Below are 27024 nucleotides of genomic sequence, written 5' to 3' on the forward strand. Positions count from 1 at the left end.
TTCAACTAGTCATGTAGCATACATACAGCATCCTTATATCTTCTCATTTTATCACAAAGCAGTCAGAAGTCAAAAGCTAGGAAGAACCTGGACCGGAAATAAAACCCAATATATCCAGGCTCAGTAATCTCACTCAGCAAAACCAAAGACAGGCTTACCGTCACTGCAGAAAGGAATACTTGCCAGTCCTTAAAACACAGTGTCAGTCATTAACATTCCCCAAACACCCTCTTCAAATACAGCCCCCTTCAAATATGTTTTTCTTATCTCTTGGATTTATAGGTATATAGTGTTTATTGCCACATGTCAGTTCTTGGGAAACTGCATCATATATAAGTAAATAAAAACGGTATGTCCCTATATAGGTAAGGTTTACCATTTACCATTGATAAACATTACCATTTTGGTAAAATTTAAGGAAATCAAAAAGAAGCCCAAGTTCATATAAAGTAGTTCCTCCTGTGGGAAATTATCAATTATTACCCAAAGGAACTAAGGCTAAGACCAGAGAGCTTGTTCAGATTTCTTTGATTATTACAATATGCGTAGATGGTGCGTACAAAACAAAGTAGATATTATTTGTTTCAGAAACGCAGAAAGCTCTTGCATTTAGTGAATCCCAAATCCCCTTTCAATATTGTTGGATAAGCTACATATGTAGACTTAAATTTGTTGAAAGATACATGATGAAACAGCAGTTCTAGTCACTTGAGAATCTTCACTGTGCCTGTGTGCTGGCGACCTTGTTACTTGTTAAGCTGCATCCTTTAGGGTCAAAGAGGCACATCTCAGCTGAAATTTGGCGTACCAAATAATGAGTGCAATGTCTGGGTGTTCAGATAAACCAGACTTTTGAAAAACCTTAGAAATAAACTAGTCTCAACCAGAATTTTTGTTTTAACTGTCTGAGAGGAAAGCAAGTTGAGATGCTCAATTCATAACAGTGTTTGATTTTGTCTTTCATTTATCTAAGAAAACTTTATATAAATAGAAGAAAATCCCCAATACTATTTTTGTCTATTTGAAGTGGTATTGGGTACTTACTCTCTTTATGAAAGAAACAAATCCTCTTTTCTCTTCGCAAATATGTAGATTGTTACATGTTCCAAAAGGAAGAATGAGTCCTGACTTTCTTCTTTATTTTTTTCTTTCTCTTTCTCCTTCCTGCTTCTGTCCTTTTCTCCTTTCTTCCATTCCTTCCTTTACAACAGTTCTTCTCTATTGTTGAGCAATCTCAGAAATAGAGAGTGCTTCATGTTTCAGGAGCTCAGTTTAAAAAACACTGCTCTTTTGTTGCTGGTGGGACCTTGAGACCAATCTTTTCTCTTTCTTTTCTCTTTTCTCCTTAACTTGGAAATATATTAATTCCCATTTGATGACTCATTTATCACAGAATCATTTATGTAGGAAAAGGAAAGGATTCACTAGATGATTAGGGGGAACATTCTTGCATTAAATTATTTTCAATATAAAAATACTTCATTTCGGGGAGAGAATTTTATTCTTTTGTCTTTTCTTTGATAAAATGATGCACTTTGCCATAAGAAATGGGCCTGTCTATGTTATGTTTTCTGCTTCAAACACAGATAAAATATCGTAGTCAGTCTCTCCCTATCAGTAGCTTATTCAGGGTTTCTGCCTTTTGATTAGTTTTCATAATTATGCATTGTATTACTTTTTCATTAGTTATCCCCTATTTAACTTTGTATGGATTCTTTGATCCCATATTTCTCCAATCTATTTTTTTTCAAAAGTGAAAATAGCTTTATTGATAATTTTACATTAAAATTGTTACAAGCATTTTAAAATTAAATAATGCAGAAAAACAAATGAGAGAGAACTGAAAATCATTTAGTGCTCTATCATCAGTAGAGATCTCTATTAGCGTTTTGGTAAATATTCTTCTCTCTGTTACTTTCTATATCTGAGTAACCTATTTATCTACCCATCTATTGTCATCTATCTATATATCCCTCTGTCAATCCATCCCTCTGTAACTTGCTGTACTAGTCAGTTACATATCATGAACACTCTTTCAGGTAATATGTATTTAACTGCATCATGATTTTCAAGGACTGCATAGTAATCTGTTAAAAGGATGTACCTTAATTGCTCCTCCTTCAGTGGTTTGTTTCTATGATTTTCTATTATGTATATTATACATTGAAAATGCACACAATTCTTAAATTCTGAAGTGAGCTAATGAATCTATCAGATAACTTGTGATAACTAAACGTAAGGAAAACTACTCCAACTTGCAACTTGAATTAAAAGAATTCTGGGTTTTGTTTTATCCCCTGATAAATGTCTTCATGCATTTTTATTTGTTTACAGGAATACACCTTTTGAAAAACCAAAGCTTATATACAATATGTACAAACTTGCAAGTAGGATGCGTTTTGTTTTGTTTTGTTTTTTTGTTAACACCAAGTATAATGGTTTGGAAAGAGTAGCAAATTGAAAGCCATTGTACAGAATAACCTCAGTTTTCCTTGCAGAATATAGGAGCCAGGGTCTCACCATTCATTTCATGCCCTTTAGCTAAAATGAGACTCTAGCTCATTCATTCACGCATTCAACAAAAATGTTCTGATTATCTACCTGAGTCAGGCATGGAGCTTATTCTATCCTCAAGGTTCTCATGGGCCGCAAAAGAGGGAGAGTAGATAGTAGGTGCTTAGGAAACTGTAGACAGCATCATTAAAAAAGGAAAATACTGCTGACTTTGGACCCAGTGTGCATTCAGGCTGGGAAATCTTTTGGTCTGGTCATTTATAACATTTCTTCAGGTCGCAAAGCATAACTTATAAGCCCAAGGTTTTAGGGTGGGTTCAAAGTCATTCCTTGGTGTCCTACTGGAAAGTGTGGATGAAAATCAAGAGAAAGACTGGCTTAGGCTAGTCTTGAGGATGAGATCTCAGGTAACTTATTGCCATCTTATCCCTTCTTGACATTCTTTAGTGTCATTCTTCTCAATGGCAGGTGGATATACATACCACCATTGAAGTAGGAAATAGTTGCCACATCTTGCTTAAGGGTCAGATTCAGCAATCTGATTGTATACTGTGGTAACTTCAGGACTTTTATACAGTTGTTAGAACACTACAAAATTCCCTCTTATTGACTTTTACCAAGAAAGAGAAATTCTTACCTTAGAGAGGTTTTATTCAGGCTTCTCAAAATTTAATGTGCCTAAAAATCACTGGGGGATCTTGTTAAAAATGCAGACTTGAATTCAGTAGGTCTGGGACTGGGTTTGGAATTCTGCATTTCTAGTATGTTTCTAGTTAACATCAACCCTGTTGGTTCCAGCACCTATAGTGCAAGGGCCAAGATGTCTTCATTCAGATGCGGACTCACCTTTCGTAACTTCATTTCTTTGTTTACAGCTGTAGTGATGGTCCTAAATAGCATGAGTGTCAGCTGGAGCGCCCGGATCCAGATTTTCCTAACCTTTTGCAAGCTCACAGCAATTCTGATAATTATAGTCCCTGGAGTTATGCAGCTAATTAAAGGTATGGACTGAAAAGTAAATGCTTTTTGAAATACGGATCTGTTTTTGGTCTCTTCTAACACTAACTTTTGCTTGTATTAGCAGAATGTCTTAATTAGTCTCTGCTTGTGGACTTTAAACTCTGTACTGCCATCTGATTGATTTGAAAGGCTGCTACATTGGATGGGGGGGCGGGTGCGTTGGTGTTTACAGGTGAATGGCAGCAAGATTTAGACTGGCCTCCGCAACACAATAATGCACCAGTGAATTCTCTCAGTATAAGCTATTTGCAATGCAAGCTCAATGTGGCAAAAAAAAAAAAAATTTGCTAATTATTTTTGACTACAGGTGAATATGACCTCTTACTACTTAAAATAGTTCAACGCTAGTAATGAAGAGTAAAGATAACCAAATACTTGGAAAATAATGAAAGACGATCAGTAATCCTTTTACTTTATGGTTATTATTCCTTTTACCTTGAGAGCAGTATCCTGACAGAAAGGAAGTCAGATGGGCATAGCTTTCCCAATACTCAGGAAACAATACAAATAGTTGTCAAAACTTAATTTTTTTCATTACATTATTTTTTCATGTAAAATTTGCATTTCTACAGAAATATAACACTACTTCCTAGAATTATTTGTCTTGTAAAGTTTACTATTTAATAAGAAAAGATGAAATGGTTGAGGGGATGGTGTCATTTATAGTATCAGTTGTTTTAGGGAAGAAAGGAGATTCAATTGTTTGGATCCAGTGGAAACTGTTGGAAAAGAAAAAATTCCAGGCGAGTTATTTAATTAGCAATGGGCATTACTGTAGGAAGTAAGTCGGAAAGTAAGGTGAAATTTAAATGAATGACATGTTAAATATTTAATGTTTACATTGATATTGTCTATTCCAAGGAAGGGAATTTATAGAGAAATTTAATGAAGTTTCAGGAGGAGAATTACACAAGGCAAAAGAAAATGCTAAAGTTCAGCAAAATCATTGCTGTTGGTAAAAGCATTAAACAAAAGCAAGCATTAAAAGATCAGTCACTCAGTAGCTGGGGAAAGGAGCTGCTGTTGTCCATTTAATAAGCCTAGTGGGGGATCTTAGAACTCCGCTGGCTAAATGTTTTTGCCAAATTCACAACTTCAGCCAGCTCAGAATATAAATCATAAAGATCTTTTATGCTACAGTTTAAACTGAAGAGAAGATATGAACTTTCTCTTCTAATTCACCTTGTTTGACCAAAGAGCTGGACTGCTCATAGTACATCTGCTCCATTAGAAATGTAGGCAAAATAATCTGTTTTGTTAGTTCGTTCTTTTTCTTTACTATTTATTACTATTATTTACTATTGTGTAAGGTGTTTCTTTAGTTTTTGGAAAGTGCAGAAACCCCATGTCATTGGCCATACTTTAGTTCTAATTTAAATTCTCAAAGATGGAACACTTTTCCTTAAACTAAGATTTTTTTTCTTTCATTTTCTTTTGGGTGTAAGACGTTATAGATAGTAGTATAGACTATCTCAGTTTTTCCATTTACTTATGTATGTGTGAAATAGGGTTAGGTTGCTTAGATGTTATTGTATTTCAAATTTCTTGAGAGCAGAGGTCATGATATACCTCTTAGATCCTTTTTAGCACTTACTATTGTGTAATATTTTGATTAATACTTAGTGTTGATGCTTAATGTTACTAAACCTCTTTATATATCTTACCCAACAGAGAAATTTAAATTTATCAAATTTAAAGTAAATTTTAATATTTTGGAGAGCATTCTTAGCAGGTATATTTGCACTATTAATATAAAATGGTGATTTTCTTTATCTCTACTTTGATCACGTTTCTCACATTAATCTGAAACTCAAAAAGAGAAAAACTTTACAAATAAGAATTTTCATAGTTTCTACTGTGATCTCTCAGAAAATAGAGGTATATTCTGTATTTCTTACTAGGACTTGTTAAACTTTCCGTTAAATTTCACTACTTTCATCCTCCTGAGACCACATCATTCACTCAAAATATTCCTGAAGTTTAGATACCACACTTTTGTTATTCTCTTAAAATGTTACTTTTAGAATTTGTGCTTGAAAACCAGACTGTGTAGAGTTTTGGTTTCTTACTAGCTGTTCAGTGTGCACTCTTAGGAATATTGCCTCTTTAGGCCAGGAGACCACAGATCATGATAAAAGAGTATTTATCAAATTTCTTTATCTGAATCTAGTATTTATATTTCCTTCCAGGAAGGCCACAGAGAAGCTTTTATTCTAACAGGGGGATTTCTGAATTCAACATTTTATTTTTAAAAATGAGCTATATTTGGGAATTGAATACTTTGAAAGAAAACTACTTATTGTGTTATTCAACATTCTCCAATTTTGGTTTCAGTATGCATATATTTTATATCAATATATATATTGCATGTGGGCAATGCAGGCAAAAACAGGTTTGATGTTGAAGGAAGTGTGTCTCCTTTACATCATCTACCTCCCATGCCCCTCTTGTTTACTTATAGGAATACTGATTTGTGAAACAAAGTCTCTTTTTCAATTTGCGTAATCTCACTTACTGTATTCTTTGTGAAATAGAGACAAATTTTGCTTAACTCTGAATATTAACTGACTAAAGGGAATCTGAATTTGTTTTTTCAAATTATCCAGAAAGAAAAAAAACTATTTTCATTCACAAAATAAAGAGAAAAAAAATGTGTTGAATAATAGTGTTTATATATATAGATGCCAAATTTGTTAGAGCCCATTTATTTATTTAGAGGTGAATGTAGTTTTCTTTTTTATTTTGTAATATATTTTTTTATTAGAGAAGTTGTGAGCTTGGAAAACAATCATACATAACATGCAGTGTTTCTAGAAGGAAACGGATTCCTTGACAGGAACAGGGTACATTTTCTGTAAAGGATGAGATTGTTAACAATTTCAACTTTGTGGGCCCAGTTCAAATAAAACTTTATTTACAAAGAAGTGTGCATGTGGGGGGGTGGGGAGGGGGTACAGACTAAGCCCTGAGGAGGTATTTGCTAATCCTTATTCTAGGAGGTAGGTATCTAATGAGCTGCAGGGGATAAATAGAGAGCAGAAAGGAAGCTTAACGGTATGGGAAGCTGGTTCTGCGGTTTCTTGCCACCTGCTTGTTTAGGGTAGACCCTTGAATATTCCTTTGAATTTCTAAAACATCATGTTATCTTCAGTTTTGAAAATACTAACATGTTCCTAATAACTATAGTTTATGGAAGAGTCTCTAGTCTTTCATGATCAAACTCTACGAGGGTATAGGCATGCTCAAACAATGGATTGTTTTTTAAATGGCATGCTCCTGTTTGCTCTAACTTTATTAAAAGAGAGACATGGGGTTGTGTTAGTGGAGATCAGCGTGCTCTGATGATTCGTTCTTCATAATGGGTGCAGATATAGTAGGCACTGCTTAGGGATTAAGTAATCAGTCACCTGGAACAGTCTGGTTATAAGTGGTTCATCATCACCCACCCACCCACATTATCTAAAAGCAAAAAATTTATGGTTAAAGAATGAATAATAATCAATTAATTAAAAGGTCTGAAGTCTTTCTATTCTCATTGCAGGACAAACACAGCATTTTCAAGATGCCTTTTCAGGAAGAGATGCGAGTATTATGGGGTTGCCTCTAGCTTTTTATTATGGAATGTACGCCTATGCTGGCTGGTAAGTTGTCATCTATAAATACGTGGGCTTTTTAGGTTTATTCATTTCTTCAGCTACTTTAAGTTCCAAACACAGTGCTAGCTAGGCAAATGTGAGTAGCTCACTTTGGTGCTATATGCTATACCTAAAATGGGAAGCATGGCAGGGAGTCCCTCCACAAGGCCAATTACTGCACACATGGCTTAGCAAACATGATAACTAAGGTTTCCAGTCAAAGTGACTATGAGATTTAGCCTGATACTATAAAAAGCAAACAAATGCTGGGTATTAAGCACCAGTACAAACCACTTACAAGTATGTCTCAGTAAGGACATGATAGTGCCCGAAGTATTATAGATTAGCACCTTGCCTCTCAAAATGTCTTTCATCTGAAGCTTCAAGGGTACTTACAAAGAGTGATTAATTGATTTTTCTCCACTTTCCTATGAGAAAGGGATATAATTCAGATATAGAAATAAGGAAGAAATTCTCCAGAGGCAAAATGGTACTCTAAGAGCAGGGGAGAAACCAAAACAAACAAATAAATAAAATCAGATGTACTTGACAACCTCCTTACATTTTAAGAACCCTTACAAATTCCTTAAAATATTTTATGAAAACACAAATATGTGGCAAAGAGAATTACAATCACTCTGTTACAGATACATTTTCCTTTGATGCATGTCCAACTGCGATAACGTTCTGGTCAAAGCATTAGAACTTTGTATTTATTCCTTGCTTTGTTTCAAGTACTTGAAAAACAATAATCATGGTTAAGAGTAGTGTTTTTTTCTCCCAGCTAAATTTTATTGACCTAGGAGGATTTAGTTGAAGTGACTCTTGCAAGAAAGCTCACTCGGTAGAAAAGTATTATTTAAAGATCAAATCATTATAGTAAGATTAAATTTCATTTACTTAGTGTAATTAATGGCAATTTTTCTTTTTCTGTTAATTAGAGATCTAATGGTTGTACAGCTTTACCTGTGAGAACATTGTATGAGCCTAAAAATAGTATCAGGAAACTACATTTGCTCAAAAATTATACAAATCCATTTCAAACACAAATATAATTTCCTTTTGTTTTTTTCATTTTTAGGTTCATACCTTCCAGCTAATGCATGAAGTGTAGTAAAGATATATCTCAAAATAAATGGAGTGTTTAGCCTATAATCATAATTGAATTGTGCAAATCTAGCATTAGAGAATAAGTAAAGCATAGGAACTTAATATTTCAACATTTCTTTTGAGGCAAAAAATGTTTGAAGATTGTTAACTCTGAGGAGACTAATGCAAAATAGTTGTATATTCCCAGAAGAGTTTTTATTTTTATAGCCATTGTGTATAGTCTTAAATCACTCAGTAGTTTTGAAGTCTTTTTGTTTTTGTCCAAAGCACAATGTGGTGCTGGGCAGAGAAAATAACTGTGTTGTGATCCCAGAATCAACTATCCCATGGCTATTCAGCCTGATGATCACAGCTTAGGAGACCAGAAGCGACAGCCAAGCTACTGTGGAGGGTCATAGGGAAAAGGCAGAGCAAAGTGGGGAGGTGGTGAAAGCTTTTAGCTGGAGCCAAGTGTTGGGAGCCAGGCAATATTCAAAGAGATATGTGGAATGTGGAGACGGTCACAAGGGAGATTTGATTAATTCTGTTGAATAGAGTTTCTTTTGCCTGTGAGCTCAATGCATCTGTTCCCACAGAATCTTAAAATATTCCTCTACCCTGCCACCCCCGTTGCCCCCCTTCCCACCACCCAGTACTGAATATTCAGGTCACCTTCTTTATTTTGAGCAAATTTTGTCCACTTCTGTAGGCTTTTGAGGACTTTTCATGTTGAATTATCTTACTATCTTAAGTATTTAATTTTAGTGATGCCAAACCTAAAATGTCATTCTTTTTACAGGTTAAGTGAGACTCATATAAGCCTTTATTTACATTTTTACCCACTTAATACTCATGTTCACTCCCTATCTTAAAGACCAGGAAACTGTTATTTCCTTATATCCCTGAGGGTTCAATCACAGCATAGAAAAATAAGGCCAGGATTTAAAATGAAATGTTATCTGTTATGTTTGGCTTATGAAGGAGACAGATAAGTAATGTGTTTCTTTAACTGGTTGTTGGACTACCTGAATGCTGCTTTGTGAATAGGTAGAAATAATCCAGTTGTTAATCTACAGCCATCACTCTTAGAAAAAAGAAACTATGTTTAGAGGAAATAGTTTGTTGGAGATCTAGAGGAAAAGTTAATATTTGGATGTAAATGGAATAAGATGGATGCTAAAAGAATTCTGAGAGGGAGGAGCAATTATTCATTTTCTAAATTTGACCCGATCTTTCTATCCTTTCCCTGTCTTTCATACTATAAGTACAAGGTTGAGTTTTAGAATTAAGCATATTTGATGGAAAAAAGGTGGGAATTGCAAATAGAGTGAGACAGAAGTATCTATTGTCATCAGAATTTACCACCCAGGGTGTAAGTGAAAGCAGAAGAACTGCTGTGATCCTGGCCACCCTGCTGGAACAGCAATTTCTGACTCCTACATTTTGAATAGCAAAGAGACACCGCCAAACCTTGGGGAATCTGAAAAGAGTAAGCTTTTGGCCATGAGGAACGCAGAGGCTTTCTAGAAGGATGAATATCCCTTCATAGAAACATGATTAGGGGAAAAGAAATCATTAAACCAACCAGGTCACATCACAGAATTGGGTCAGAACGGCTTTAATATGATTGCCAATGTCTGCATTCAGAGAAATACATCTGCCAGTCTCCCGTGTGGCCCTTGGGAACTCAACCAATTTCAGTCCCATAACCCAATTCAAAGCTAAATATTGCTTGGTGGGATTTTTTTTTTCCTAAACTGTGTGATAGAAAATAGTTTTTCTCTGTCTTTTTTTCCCCTTTAAAATCCTATCCTCAATGGATTTAGTCTTTTCTAAACACCTGCTGGGATTATTTTGTACCATTGTGTCAAATCTAATCTAAAGCATAAGCTTCTTTTTAAAACAATTCAGGCAGTTGGGTATTGGGATGTACTGCCGGCTTTGCAGTACCTTCTATATACAATCATGGAAGAGCTGGAACAATAATTCTCGTGCATATTCTCTAGAGGCCTTCAGGAGATGTAAACCCAGAAGGATACTATGGACTTGTTGCTGGAGACCAGGAGAGCAAAAAGGTGTATTTCCCACAGGATGTGATTGTTTGGAACAAAATGAGAAGTTTCCTCCTTCCCATCCCCACCCTGCCCCAAGCCCTTTCCTTTTCACTGTTCTCTGGGGCTACAGCAAATATTTGAAATTGTGTTCTTTTTTCACAAATATTTCCTTTCTTGTTTTAACATTGTTGAAAAAGGCCAGTTTCTATAACAACTGTTAAGAATGAACTGGCTATTTTTGACATGAGAAACCCAGAAATATTGCTTTTTTTGGTCTTGTTTTGTTGTATGTGTGTGTAGTTTTTTCTCTTTTTTTCTTCTGCATTTTCTTCCTTTAAATCCCATTGCCTCAGGCTTATAACGAACACATCAAATCCCTTGGAGTGCATATTCCAGTTATATGTATTGATTGTTACTTGCTTTCCTGATATAACTGTAAGCCATATTTTCAGAAACTTACTTTCTAGTTTTTTAAAAAAATCCTTGCCTGCTAACTTTTTAGATCACCTTTATTGCTATTGTTCTCTAAGCTATTTAAGTGCTTCTACTTAAAACACAGTCCTAAAATATTAGATATCTTAAAATTGAACATCAGCCGCCTACTTGTGAAGTTAAATGGAGTTTTTATAATGATGGATTAAGACAGATTTCCTCATCTTTGTTTTAAGTTATGAAATACAGAATTATTAAGGGCTGATGAACTAACATTGCAGCCATTTGTTTTTAGATTGCAGAGAATATGTACCTATAGACTGTGTTCCTGTGTATCTGTGTCAAGTTCTTTTACCTTCCAAGGAATGGTAAGGGAACAAAAGAGTATATATACTGGGAATATATCTTTTTTTTATGAAAATTCTTTAAACCTCTGAAATGAAGAGGAAGAATGGCCTTGGTCTTTTTCTGTTCAGCTCTTCTCATTATGACCCCCTGGTTTTCCCATTTTCATGATCTGGATATTTATATGTTTGTGTGAGGATGGAGTCAGCCTCAACCTTATATCTTGGAGTCTTGAAAGAGAACTGATAACTTTAAATTGTTTCCAGAAGTCCCTTTAGGTTGGAAAAATAAGTCAAGGATACAAGGGATTGCTATTGTTTAAGTCACAAAATGAAGGAAAGGAATCTGAGAATCTAAGGGACTGTGGTTTAGGGTGATATTTGTGATCCCGTGGAACTTGAAAGTGAAAGATTGTGTATCTAGAATGCTTTTTTTGTCACTTATGAGACCTACAAAAGTTTTCAGAACTTGGAAAATGTCCAAAATGTTCTGCTCTCTAGTTGTCAACTAATAGTATAATGACTGACACTGTGCCTAAAATTAACTGCCTAATTATACACAAAAAGGGAAACAGCAAATTCATTGCTGTATGATTTCAGATTATTTGGGATGTACGCTAGAATACAGTGAACTGAAAGGAAGAAGTGCAAATAGAGAACTTACTAACTTTTATCCCATTTTCAGTTCTTTTCTGCCCACTGCCTTTATATCTAGGAAGCCAATAATGGTTCTCTAAAATTGAGAAAGTCTACTGTTGTATTTATATTGGACTCTAACTTTTGGTTGACCAATTTTACTATTAAAAATTGGGCTTGCAGAAGGCAAAGACTACCCCATACTGAATTTCTTTTCCCATCCCCTTTGCCACACTCGTGCTGCAGAATGCTCAAAGACTGCTCAATCTTCTTAGCACAACTGTTCTTCCACCCCACTGTGCTCCGGCCCTATACTCAGCCTGGAATATCCTTTCCATACTGTTAAGCATTCTTGAAGACTCAGTTTGAGTGTCACCTCCTCCAAGAAAGCTTCCCTGACTCCCCCAGGCTGGGCAGGTGCCTCTTGAGCTCCCATGGTGCCCTTTGGCTGCCTCCAGCATTGTTCATACTTTCCTATAGAACTTTCTACAAACTATGAGCTACTTGAAGAGAGGGACTATGAACTTCGACCTTTATATCCTGTGTCTGACACCTTAGGCTCTCCATAAATATGTAACAGATTTGAAAATGATTTGTGGGAGTTTTGGTTGTTGGAGTAAAAACTTTTTAAGTATTTATTTGCAATGTTTTCATAATTCTGATTTCAGTTTTATATATTCAAAAGTTTGAAACTTTGGACTATGAGAATAAAATAGGTTAATAGTTTGTAATGTATTTGTATATTTTCTTAGGTTTTACCTCAACTTTGTTACTGAAGAAGTGGAAAATCCTGAAAAGTAAGTAGATGTATTTACACTGCACTTTTTACGAGGGATAAAATTTAAGGTTATGTAGTTGAAAAGTGGCTCTGAAAAGGGATTCAGCATGAGCTATTCAACATTATAATTATCATTATTTTTCTCTTAGACTTATAAAGTTTATTTGAATTTGTCATAAGTTGTATGTAAACAACTTCATTGTATATTCTATGTTAATACTAAACTACTTATAACCTGAAAATATAAAAGAATAAAGTTAAATTTTAGTAACCAACCTCTTATAAACCTGAACGTATAACTTAACATGGACTCTTAACTATCTACAAGTGTTCCATAAGACATGAACTCAAAAAGTGAATTATTTCTAAAAATTCATATGGATTTTTATAACTACCCAATTGTAGAAACTAATATAATTAATGAATAATTAATTATGAAGCCTGGAAATATCTGTAGGATGTCATAGGAAACTATAAATTCTGAGAGTTGGATATTGCTTTTACTTTTTTCTCCAGGTAACATTTTTGATGATTAGTTGCTATACTGATGATTTATATAATGCTTCTAAACTGGTCTACTATAAGAATGAATTATTTTTATGATTTGTGGATAAGCATTTGACTGTGTACAGGAAAACAATCCAAAAAATCCATGGGCAGAAGAGAGAAAAATCAAGAATTAGAGTGCAAAATATGGCCTGAACCCTGAAGTTATTTAATTCATCTGACTTCAATTGAGCATTTACTATGTGTCAACCATTTTCTAGGAACATCTTGCCCTCACATAATTTATAGTCTATTCAATCAGTCAAATGGGTACATGAATAGATGTAACACAGCATGAGTGCTGCCATATTAGGTTATGGTCCCAGTTTGAGAGAAAGAAAAGGAGGAGGTAATTAACTGTATCTAGAGATGTGTGCTTATTTGGAGTCTCAAATGTAAGTGCTAGAGAGAGAAAAGAGAGAAGAGAAAAAATTTTCAGGAAAAGTAACCACAAGTACAAAAGTGAATCAGTATGAAACAGCCTCGATGTTAGAGAATAGGCCTAAGGGTTAATAATTCAAATTACGATAGACTAAGAAATTCTGGCTCCAGGTATATTGAGCGATAGTTAAACCAGTTATACTGGGCAGGTACCAGAGTTGTCAGAGCTTTAGAATAGACAAACTAGGAAATGAGATTACAATGATCTTTCAGAGTGCCTGATTCAACTCTTATGCAAATCAATACATATTTTAAATAAATGAGTAGGTATTTTATTAGGAAATATGATGGTATTGTCAATTATAACTGGAATATCCGTGGAGAACATACACTTTTCAGGAGCTAGTCTTTTTAGTATTACTTGGGAATGATCAGCTACCTTATGACTCTAAACTCATACTTAGGAATACAGAGATAAATGGTTTGCCCTGTTTTTAATGTTTGAGAACAATTGGTGTATAGGTGGCAATATAGAGAAAAGGCAGCTTTTACTCAATCTGTAAAATATTTATTGAATTCCCATTGTGCACAAGAGACTACTATGGTTTGTGACTGTCTCTTTTAAGTGTAACATTTTAAAGAGACCAATTATTAAATCTAATACAAGAAAGTATCTCTCATGAGGAAATGAAAAATTGTAGATCTGAGGACATGACCTGTATTGTTAAATTTATTAAATGGTACATCAGTGACATATATATAGTTCATATTCTTTTTAAAAGTTATATAACAGTTTAAAAATAGTGTTTTGTTTGCTGTATATACAATAATACTATTAGGTATATTAAGTATATTTTAGTGCTATTTATGCCAATATCACCCCAACATAAATTTCTGTTGTATTCCATCAGAGTGGCATATGCATCAGGGACTGCCTCTCCACGTTGCTTTCTTTCTTAAAGCATTAAGTTCACTTATTGATTATATCCGTGATTCAAAGTATACAAATCCCAAAGATTAATGATACAGTGATGCAGAGTTTTTGTTGTAAAGAAATATCTTATCTGGAAAAATGTGAATATTGATAGCACCTACCGTTGTGTTATTGAGTTAATATATGTGATGTGTTTAGATTAGTGATTCTCATTTTTTAATCTCTACATAATTGGTTGTTGTTACTACTATTCTTATTATACATATTTTAGGAACACGTGTAAAGTTATTCATATAACAGTGTTTTCTAGGTTTCAATATCCAAAGTGTTTCACTTTTTTCTGGACTTTTGAAACAAATATAAAAATTATTTCATACTGTATTGAAGCCTATTCTTGGAACGTTCAGTGAAATTGAATATGCATTTTATGATGCATTCTGTGTAGAGATTTCATTGAGTTTTTATGTATACAGAAAATAAACTTACCATTTAAAAGGAAAAAATAAAAGATGTGAGAGTTTTATAGAAATTAAAAAGTACTACCAAAACTGATTTAGACTAACTTTATTATCACTGGTTACATTGGATAAAATATTTTCACTTTCTGGAAATCATGATTCTGTACACTTCATTAAATAATCCTGGAATACTTTTAATTTGAAATATTACTTTATATGATATTAAACTGAGGAATTTCTCAGAAGAGGTTAGATAAGAACTATTGGATTTTTGAGGTTCAGGTATGTGCAAACTGGTAAGGAATATTTTGAAGGAAAAACCTCTGATACTTTTTGTTCTTTCAAATTAGGTACTCAGGTATTCAATTGTCACATGTTGGATTTTGTGTAAAATTTAGCCAATGCATTTGTTTTCTCAAAATCAGAATATGAGAAATGCACAAAATCCCTGTAGTGTACAGTACAGGTCAGGATTGTATTAATTGCTTATCAACCAAACAGATTCAAGGTTTTGAGCAATTTAATCAATGACCTCATTTTAAAAATAAAATTTCCTTGCAATGTTGATAATCAGTCCAGGTCTTTTAAAATGAAATCTTATTTTTCAAACATAGAGAATGCTTTTGGAAATATATCTTGAACAGATGGTAAAATATTATGGACCTAGTCCAGATATGTAATTTGTATTATTTTGTAACACAGGTATTAAGTAGACACAGCTCCAAATACCTTTAGTTACAAGGAAGAATAATTATGATTCCATCTCTCTTGTGACTTGCCCAGATAAATGTGTTTCCCAATCAGTCACAGTTGCATGCCTCCAGGTGTGCTGCAACATGCAACTTTCTGGCAGCTGGTGAAATGAATCATCAGCCGAAGATACAACAACTTTTACTATCCTCCTCCACCTAGGCAATAAAACTTCCCTAAAATTGTGACCTAATGGAACAGATGATAATTAATTTAGAACAGTAAAAACTGCAATATGATTTAAGATATATAGAATGCAGAGCAAGTTTTCACAATCATCTTTGACTACTACCTCCCCGTGTGTAATTTAATTTCAGTGGAAATCTTTCAAGTTACTTAACATTAATCTATGGAATAATATAATCCATTGCAAGCATGGATTATAGAACAATTCCTTAAGTGGTGTAACGAGTGAGAGAGAAACTGGGAGAGTAATGGAATCAAAATAACTAGTTCTTCACCTCTTTCATCTATCAAATATCACCTACACTTTAAAGCTTGGAAAGCATTAATTCTAACATTTTGGACAAAATTTCAGTGTACCTGATTGCATTTATAATGTTAAGAAAGTTTCCTGTGGTCCATTTTATAATGTCTTCCTCTCCAAGAAATAGCTTTGGATCTATTGGAGTAGCAAATCTTTCAATAGGCATTTCATATTTTCATATATATATGTAATTGCTATTGAACTTTTATGGGAATATAAAGATGGCATTTACAATTAATCTTTTGCATGGTGGCTGGCTCTAAAACTGAATACATTGGAGTAAGGACATTATTTTGAAGACCATGAATGTCCAAAGTTTGGACCATGGACATGATAGCATCCTAAGGAATGTCTGAATTTTAAAATGCTCTTTTTCCCCAAAATTGCATGTGTAGTCATAATGATTGCCAGCGTAGACATTTGTTTTTAAAAATCAGTGTTTTTATTTGCAAATGTAATGAGCTTTACTTTTCTGGGACCTATGTAATTTATCATTGTTCAGAAAGTTATGCTGCACAAAGAACTTATCATTGAGATGTATAATGTTTGTAATTCTGGTCTTCTATTGATAAATGATGCCTTGTGTTGATGAAAACCAAGAAATGAATTGCTGTGCTTTGACCTTGAGGGTCTGAGATTAGTCAATTTGTTTATTAGACTTTTCTCAGTGTTCTTCTCACTTCATTTAAACCTTCTTTTCTGAAGACTTTGGAAGCAGTACACTTAGATGAAGTCAGTAAAGCTTGATATCATCAGTCAATTTTGAAGAGCAGGTTATCAACATGCTCTGAATAAAAAACTTTAATAGAAGGTTTAAATAATCAGAGTGTCATGTTTAATTAATACTTTGCCTGCTACCAATTTATATTAATTGATGCCTGAAAGTCATCACACCTTTTACCAATGATAACTTAGAGGAAGAGAAACTTGGTTGGGGAAAAATGCCGAAAGGCCTTGAAGGCAGTGTGATGGATCAGACTGGTTGGCTTACAAATGGTCCAAACAACCACATTATTCTTACTCAGTTCCAATGTTCCTACCTTAAATTCTTAGTATATGTGTTTTAATTCCTTATCGATGTACAATTAAACCACACAAAGTCATTTACCAATAAAACCATATTGTTTTACGAGGCCTGTTGCTTGTAAGACACATATGACTGTTAACTTGATTAGAAGCAAAGCAAAGCAAAACAAAACAAAACAAAACACTTTGCCCAAATGTGTTGAAGCAAGGTTGCATGATAAAACATTTAGGGTGGATTTAAAGTCTTATCTAATACTTTGGCTTTTTAAGTATACAGTTCCCTAAGAGAGACAAATCTGTTTTATATGCTTTCTAGCTTTCTAACTTAACAGTTGCTGGAAAATAGCATATGTCTTGATTATATGTGTGCAGATTTCAGTAAGATTAAGATTTTGTTAATTTATTTCAGGATTTTTAATTATAAGTTAATGTTGACTACATTCTTAGAATATTTCCAAATTTTATTTTCAAGTGCTCAAGTGATATATAATCATAAGGTTTTTAAGCTAATTTTCATAGAAAGTTACCTTATCAAAAATAAACGTTTATAGAAAAATCTGAATTTATTCAAGACATTTCATTTATAAAAATATTTGCCAAGTGAATCTCTTAAAAACTGAGATCTCATATTAAAGTTAAATTATGGAACTGAATTTCTGCACAAGTTCACATATATCCCTTTGGCCATTCGAGGCCTCTTTTTAACAACAGTAATACACTATTGGGATTATTTTTAAATGTGCCACTACTTCTCTTCAATGGTTGAAATAATTGATAGCTTAATTTAAATCATTCTGTTTTGTATTTTTCTTCTGGGAAATATACATAAAATTTGGTAAATCTATTTTAAATATGTTTCAGAGTATGAGAATAATTTTACTGGTTGAGCTACTGAGGCATACAAAAGGTCAAATTTGGCCAGATGTCACAGAGAAGAGACAATTCTGTGTTCAGTGAGCAAGGTCACCCAGTTATTTTTCCTTGCTTTTGCTCACTCTAAAAATGTCTCACTAATAGAACATGTGGTTGATGTACCTTGGGATCAAAATTCTTGCATTTCTCAGCTTCACATATGCATAAAAACTACATTTGGCTCAAAGACAGTTTGTTCATGTAAGACTGAAGTATCAAATAAGTGGTGCAGAAATTATAGGATTATATTATAGTTTTATATCACGGGTAATCAAAAAAGACAGATATTAATCCTTCAGGTGCTTTGTGGAAGCCATTTAGGTTTTTTTTATTATTATTTTAATTTTAAGGAATCCATCCCCATTATGAGTTAGAATTTGAAAGGCAATGCTGATGGATATTTCACTTCCTTTCATACTGGTTGCTTCTAAACTCTAATTTTAATCTTATTGAAGTTTGTATTTTGACTCTATAAGCATGAACTCACAATGTAGGAGTAATGATCTTGGCTGATTTAATTTTATGCTATATGTCTTTTTCCTAAAATAATCATAAAACAGAGACTAGAAAGTGGTATAATGAATAGAATTCATTCATACAAAGAAACTGAATTCCTTGAATTGGGCTGCCAATATTTTTCTCTTGCATATGCTGATTAGTAGCCTACTAATTGCTGTGACTATTTCAAGCTTTGATAAATTCTTGGTTTAGTGACAGAAGTTGTGAGGGCCAAATGTTTTGACTGTTAATAAGTACAACCCAAATGAGAAGCTAAAGGGCTCACACCAGAGGATCCAGGTTTAAAATCCTCTTATCTGAAAGAAAATACCTTCCATAATCAGAAATAGTAAGTCAGTCACCTGCCGTAGACTTCACACTTTTGTAGCTTCCCACTCTATATTCTCCTAACAGAACTTGGTCACTGCCTATCCTTCTCTATGCCCAGATTAGATAGTTACATAATTATGCCAAGAAGGTAGCTCATAAATATATCTGACACTCCAGGACAAAGGTTGTGAAAAACTTCTTAGACCACTAATATCTAGTTCATGGCCTGCTGCTTGGGTGTTCTTTCAGAGTCCATGTTGGTTAAGATTTTCAATAAAGTAGAGAAATGCCCCATCTTGTGCATTATGTGTAGAGATGAGATTCATTCAGGCCATTGTATTTACACATGCCAGGTACTAAATTACTTTTGATAATTTTGTTCTAGTCACATTCAAACATTGACTCAGATTATTGATCTATTCATTAAAATGAGCAAATTTTGAATTTCTTTAGGCATAAGCTAAACCTGTATTAACAATGTAAACATCTAAAATCAACCAAATGAAGCTGAGACTTTCCAGGGAAGCAGAGATTTCCTTCACTTTTATGAACTTAAAAAAATATTTACTTACTGAGTCTTTGAAAATAGCACTGAATCAGGAAATCAAAATTCAATTCCTGTTCCTCTTAACTAGCTGCTTGACCTTGGACAGACCTCTAAATTGCTTCTAAATCTTTGTTTACCACTTTAAAATGGAGGGTAATAATCCCTATATTATAGCTCTCATGGGGTTATGAGGATAAAATATGTGAAATTCAAAAATGTTAATTAGCACCACAAATTATATACAAAGACCATCTGCAACGGAAACTTATATTCTTCAAAGATTAAAATATTTCATAATCTTTGAAAAAATTAGAGGATTAGCATAATTGTTTTATGAACGGGGGTGCCTTTTTTCCACACATGACTTATTAATCAGCTTGAAAGTTGTTCTGCATCATCAGCAAAGTACCCAATTATTAGTAGTTAAAAGGTTCAGAAGATGATGAGAACTGCTTTTTATTTAATAGTCTCTCACCTCCCTCAGGTGGCAATACACTCATGCATCGTAATCAGAATGAATTTCCTGGCAGATATCTTTTTTTTCCCTACTGAACTAAATATTTGCATGCTCACACCCATACTGTCATCATCACACTGTTGGCTGATCTGCTGAGATAATGGATGGACTGTTTGTATTTCCACTGCAGTCACCTGTTTTTAGGTTCACTATCTTACCCAGAACTCCTTTATGAAATCTGACAAAGTCTTGATCTGACTGGCTCATTCTGTTTACTATTTTTGCTGGATATACTTACAGAAGGTATAAAATAGTCTGTAAGCCTTCATGGTCCAAAATGCTTATAGTAGTCTTTTACTATGTTTCTTTACTTTTCTTCTGCGTCTAGACATGTTGGGAGGGAATTACCTATGCAGAGAGGCATTTTCTCTAACAGATTTTCTACATTTAAGTATTAGACACATCTAATAATCCACTTTGGAATTGGTTTTATTTATTTTAATTTTATCCTACCTATCTAGAAAAGGGAAGAGAGAGATAGAGCTTGGTAATAACTTTCAAAAATTCATAAATATTCATTAACCCACCTGTTAAGTGGGGATCCTAATCTCACTTGGCAGAGTTTTTGTGAGAACTAGAAATAATGCACTGATGTGTCTAACACATCACCTTGCTTGTAGTAGCTGCTTATTTAATAGTAATCCATATTCCTTTTATTGTTGTAATTAGACATCATGCCTTTAGTGTATTTGTAACATTGTAGGAGTTATCAGATCAGGACGTGTGACCAAGGGCAAGTTGTTTCTTTCCTTCTGCACTGCTCGAATGTTGGGTTTAAAATACATTTATTGCAAGGTAAGGGACACCTTTGTTTAAAGCACCTTTCCATAGGAAGCCAAATTGTCTCAGTCTCAGTTTTAGGCATTAGTAATCTCTGACTCTGTAATTGTGTTAAAAAATATGTCAGATTTCTGTAATTTTCTGTAATTGGTTTTCTGAGGAGACAGGCTCATAGCTTTTGAAATCACATGGTTTTCACAGCTAGCCACTTACTACTGTACCATATTCTCATTCATTCGTTCTCTTATTTCTCTCAAAATTATAGAAGTAGAGCACAGAGATAACTGTGACAAAACCTTAACACTAAACAATACTGATGTATATCAGCCATGAAAGCAAGGGATCACATACAAAGCCTACTGCTTTATATAGTAATATGTATAATAATATATGGGAGGTGGTTTATGACATTAAGTCTATGGCATAGCAATCAAATATATCATAATAGATAGGCACACAGCACAAAATGGAAAAGAGACTAAATATTATAATCCATGGTTTTATGAATAAAAGTTTTGCTAGGGCCAGTACACTGCCAATCACACAGTTCTTTTTATAGGTATCCCAAGTCCCACCTCTTTCAGAACCTCTTTCTGTTGGCCTTTCATGATGTCCCTTCTCCTTCTCCCTGAATTCTACCATCATGGTCATTCTCTCGGGGGGATAGATAGCAAAATTGTCTCTAAATTTCTATATTATTTACATTTCCATGTTACTGTGTTTACAAATCTTTTGCTACCTATTTAACTTCTTCCATTCACACAATGGCATGGCTTAGATGATTAGATTAACCCGTTGTCACAATTCAAAGCACAATAAACTTGTCCTGGAGAGAATAAATCACAAAGGCCTGGCATGTTAGAGTTGGAAGAGAAGTGGTCATCAAATTTTCCAATCTTTTTATTGTAAAGATAAAGAGTGAAGCCATGGAGATGGGTTAATTTGTTTATATTTACAAGTTAAAATCCTGATCCCTTTTTGGTGCTCTTTCCAAATACTTAGTGTTGTTGAGTACAAATCTAAGAGAGATGGATATACCAAGAATTTAGTCTTGAAATAAGCCAGGGGAAGAATGTGATCATTAGGTTTGACCCATGTGTCATTTGCGAATAGAACAAAACTCCTCTTAAAAATGTGTAAAAGCATTAACATTTGTCTGCATTTGACTTTCTAAAGCTGTTATTCAAACACATAATGAAAGAAGGTCCTAGGCCAGCTGAAGTAAGTAATTTATTGCAGGTCATTTACTGAAGGTCATTTGGTTATAAGATTAAAACAGAAACTTCATGATTAGGAGATGCTGAAATGTTAGAGTACTATGAGGAAATAGCCGCTTTATATTTTCTCCATATTACAGATACACTGGCTCTTAAAATAGGCTTTGTCTCTCTTTGGGGGACAATATTTAATTTTTCTGTTATCGATATTGTCAAACAATCAAAATCTCACTTCCTGTGTTCTGGCCTGAGGCAAGCAAAAGAGCGATTGATATAGAAGACATTTAACTTTGTTTTGAGCTCAAAAATGACAAAAGAAATGAGATAGATAGCAAGTGGAGGTCATGATTCTAAAATACTGTTTTGTAGCTGCTCAGGGTCTTGTAGAAGAAAGGTTAAATGTGTTTTAAATGTATGTAAGCATTCAGCTATTTAAGCTTCATGACGCAGCGTACTCTTGCCAAGGAAAGGTGATCAAGTGGCAGAGGCTGGGAGAAAGTAACTAAAAACTGAACACAGTGATCCCTCTCTCTGGGCCAGGGAGCTGTTGATCTTCATGTCGAGGCACAACCTGAACTCTGAACTGGAACAAGGGAGAAAGCTTCAGTTTGGTTAAGTAGGTGCTTTGCAAACCCTCAGGTTTATAATGGGTGTCAGTGATGAGGCAGAACAGGAATTTCCTGTTCTGCAGTAGATAGTGTTAGCACTGCCCCTGTTGCCATTTCCATAGAGACAAGGGGCAGAATCCCTGGCCTGTCCACCTGCCTCCCACACCACACCTGATCCAGGGCAATGGAAGGACAAGGTGTCTTGATTGTCTTGTTCTAACAGAAGAATTTAGTTTATTCCATCTTTAAATGGCTGACACACACATCTCCATCTAGTGATTGTAATCAAATGGTCCATTTAGTCAGATGACAGACGTGAAATTTCTGTGTATTGTGTATACACTTGAAAAAGCCAAATCAAACTTTATGATTTTCCTAGCATTTTCAATAACAATATATAAACTTTGCCCAAATTTTAATTATGATAGAGGGCCAAATTTCAAAATATCAAAAATATTATGTAGAAAATTAAAATCACCTCTCATGCCTTAATTGCAGCAAATAAAAGCATTCAGTTATTTTGACGTCTTGTTCCTCTAACCTCTGTATGCATGTATGTTCTTATGTATCACATTACATATCTTAAGATTTAAGGGCACAAACATTTTTGTCCATAGCACTTATCAACCTTGGCTTTGTAATATGTATTTACTTGATAGTTTATTCATTGTCTGTTTCCCCATGAGGGCCAGAGCCTTGTCTGTGCAGTTCATTGGTATACTGCTAGCACCTGGGAAGAAGTGGTGTGCGCTGCCATCTAGATTTGCTGCTTCTCAAGTTCATTTCTAGCTCTTGCTACCCATATACCTATAGATAACCTACCCTGCTCTTTTCATTTAATGTCATATAATTAGATTTTCCTATATCATTAAAATTGTATTAAGCACCATTTTTAGTGATAGTGTTTTTCATTAGATGGATGTACCAATATTGACAACTTTTCCTGTTAGGCATTTAAAATGATTTTCTAAAATACAATAATGATGTACTATACATTTTTGTATATATATCTTTGAATACAACCATTTTTTTCTTAAGGTAAATTCCCAGAAGTCCTGTGTAATGGAGATGGACTTTTAAAAGTCTCTTGATTTGTATTACCAAGTTGCTTTCCAAAATAGGTATATAAATTTCCTCTCCAATAACAATAATAAAGGATACATGCCATAGAACATTTATCTCATTGTTTTAAATTGCTTTATATGAGCACCAGTGAGGCTTGCAACTTTCCCCCATGCTTAGTAGTTAGGTGTGTTTTCTCAACAAATTAACTTTTTGTCATTTTGAGGCATGAGTATTGATAATTTAACAGAATTCTTTGTGTGTTAAGGACACAACTTCTTTATCTATTAATAATGTTTGCAAACTTTTATTCCAGTTTTTATGACATTCAATATTATGACATCAGCTTATAGAAATTTAATTTGTAGTTAAAGCTAGTTATCATTTATTTATTTACACTATTATGCTCACAAATCTTTCTGCATCTTAGATCAATTTAAATTTCATCCACATTTTCTGTTTGTTTTATTTCTGGTTTCTTTTTCACAGTCAACCTTTAAAATTATCCGGATTGAATTTTTTAGTGTGATATAAGAGGTTCTTGATATTTCCCCAAAGTCCCCAAGACTAATACTAAACAGTTTTAGTACCACTTAGTTGATGATAGTTACTTCATCACATCCTAAATTATCATACTTATCATGAAATTGTTTGAGTTTTTATGTTACATATTAAGTTGTATTTCAAGGGTAATCTATTCTGTGCCATTTATCTTTTTATTGATGAATCAGCCAAACTTTATACAATTTTAATTTAGAAGCTTATAATTATTTTTTTCCTATCTGGGGGGAAAGTAGGTAGCCTCAATTATTAATCTTTTTCTCTGAATAAATCAAATTATATTTATAGTGTTAACTCGTATTATATAATCTGCATAATATAAAGATTTATTCCTATGTGTTGCAGAGCCCTTTATTGCCCAGAAATTTTTGTTTCTGTGTAATGTGGTTATTAACTTGGTTTCTTCTTCTTTTTCTTCTTTCTTCTTTAAAAAATTCAGCTAATTAAAGTAGCTTTTAATGCATCTTCCAGTGACATTAATCTTCTTTTCCCCTTTTGGTCTTTCTTTTTATACCCTGAATCCTATTAATAGAGCACGTTTTGCTGTTAAATGATTTTTTAATATCCAGAGTATTTTAGACAAAAAGCTGAATGCCAAAATATTAATGGAATATCAGTGGAAACATACAAAAATTATTTTTTATGGTTGTTGTAATTGTTGAATCTGCCCTATAAGGGATTACACATGAATGAATTTAATTATTATATAGAAGTATCCAACTAGTTGGATTTATAATCCTGAGGGATAATCCCTTTATATGTTATAAAAATGATAAACACAGTTTCCAAGCAATATACTTTAGAAAGAATAGTGTACCTTCTTCTCTTTGACATCTTTCTTACTTTTGAACCAAATATTTGTGGGAAAATATTCAAACTATATTTTTATGAATCTGTTAAATGTAGCTAATTTTCGTACAAAATGAGAATGGCAGTATTAGCTTATCTGCTTACTAGTCTTTGTTTTCCCGTGGTATTCTATTTCCACATCACTTGATGTAGCTTCTATTTATGCATTAAAATTCAACATGAAACAAGATTGCTCTTTCAAATCCAATAGACACTCAGGAAGCTCAGTATCTTCTCTGGGCCTACTGAGCTGGCTACAACATTGTATTTATAAATGAGTCTTGCTTATACCTCTTCCCCTTCTGTGGTGCAGACATAATTTCAGTCTGTGGTCAGTTTCCACTGGCCGGTTCCTCTAGATTTGCAAGGCCTTGTCCCTTACATGGCTCTGAACCCTGTTGGCTTGTACCTCTGAGCTCCCTACTGATCGCTGCCAGCTGATTGTGCCATGCTGTTTTTGTGTTTTATGGGGAAATTTTCATATGTGGCTGCTGTGTTAGATATTAAATCTAAGATGAACTTCAGGAGGTTTCCTGCTTTTTATTAAAAATGATTTGGGCTAAGGGATGTGTTATCCTATTCATAAATCAGGTGTGCTCAGAAAGTTAATAACTTAGAATTCATATGAGGATTTGGTGGAATAAACATTTTTTTAATCTGTTAAATCTGACTAACTTTTCTAATTTTTTTTTTTTTCCTTTTTACCACTTCCATTTCTCTCTTTACGTGAGGTCTTCTTTGGGAGGTTTGTATAGATTTATCTTATCTCTGTGAAAATAATATAAAAGGAAGAGTCAAAGTTGTAATAGTCTGTTGAAGTAATTTAAATTTGATAACTTTTGTAAGGCTTCCCATCACTATTGGAAACAAGATTTTATTTTAATTGTTTGTTTTTTAATCCAGTTATATATATCAAAGTAGTGATCTGCTGTCCCTGTTTTAATGAACCATTTCTTTTAGGAGATATCTGGGAGATAATAGGTTGATAAAAAGCAAACGAACAAACAAATAAATGAAACAGAGGTGGGTCAACAAACCAGAAACTCTTTTCAGATATGGTTACATAAAAAGTAGTGCTATCCTTGAGGGTGACAAATAGTCCTGTCAGCTCCCTATCACAACTGTTTGCAATAGAGATTTAGAAAAAATAATCTGAGGGTGCTTTATAATGCCTTAAATTTTTTTGTAGAATTCGGTGCTTAGAAATACAAAAGTGGGGAATTGGACTTGGCTCAATGGATAGAGCATCCGCCTACCACATGGGAGGTCCAAGGTTCAAACCCTGGGCTCCCTTGACCCATGTGGAGCTGGCCCATGCGCAGTGCTGATGCGCGCAAGGAGTGCTGTGCCCTGCATAGGGGAGTCCCACACGCGAGGAGTGTGCCCTGTAAGGAGAGCCCCCCAGTGAGAAAGGAAGTGCAGCCTGCCCAGGAATGGTGCCGCACACACAGAGAGCTGACACAACAAGATGGTGCAACAAAAGGAAACACAGATTCCCGGTGCCGCTGATAAGGATAGAAGCAGTCACAGAAGAACACACAGCGAATGGACACAGAGAGCAGACAATGAGGGGGTTGGAGGGGCGGGGAAAGGGGAGAGAAATAAATTTAAAAAAAGAAATACAAAAGTAAGGAAGACCATGAAGTGTTAGTAAGAGCTTTGTCTTTTCTCACATTAAAAATGGTAAAGGAATGGTGGATGATAGAGTGAGGACCTACTTAAGATTTCTTTGGGGGAAACTTTTGTTCTGAAACTGACTGACAAGGATGAGGGAGTCTTGTGAGGATCTCCCTTCCAGGGAGAGGGGACTTCGTATCTTGTCCTAATTGAATTTTAGATTCCATGAAAGGCAAATTTTTCTGGTTGAAGTCTTTATCCCTTTATTTCTGCCATGCAAAAGGCATTTGACAAACAGTCATTAAGTGAATCAACTCAACTCTATATAAAGGACTTCAGCAAACATAATTGACAATATCCTTACTACAGATACCCTCCTGGATTCAGATGACTTTTAAATATTTTTAAATAAACATTTTATAAAATCTAAATACATAAAATA

At 34.2% G+C, this 27024-nt stretch overlaps 1 protein-coding gene across 1 annotated transcript in view; it reads left to right on the top strand.

Moving 5' to 3' along the window:
• The window catches only part of SLC7A11 (solute carrier family 7 member 11), a 70912-nt gene that overhangs the window by 16200 nt on the left and 27688 nt on the right, over positions 1–27024 (top strand). The window contains exons 5-7 of the mRNA XM_004471969.3: positions 3390–3515; positions 7076–7175; positions 12477–12521. Coding sequence (XP_004472026.1) covers positions 3390–3515; positions 7076–7175; positions 12477–12521 — 271 coding nt within the window. The remainder of the gene's footprint in view (positions 1–3389; positions 3516–7075; positions 7176–12476; positions 12522–27024) is intronic.

Source organism: Dasypus novemcinctus, chromosome 1 (assembly GCF_030445035.2).
Source record: "Dasypus novemcinctus isolate mDasNov1 chromosome 1, mDasNov1.1.hap2, whole genome shotgun sequence".
NCBI lineage: Eukaryota > Metazoa > Chordata > Mammalia > Cingulata > Dasypodidae > Dasypus > Dasypus novemcinctus.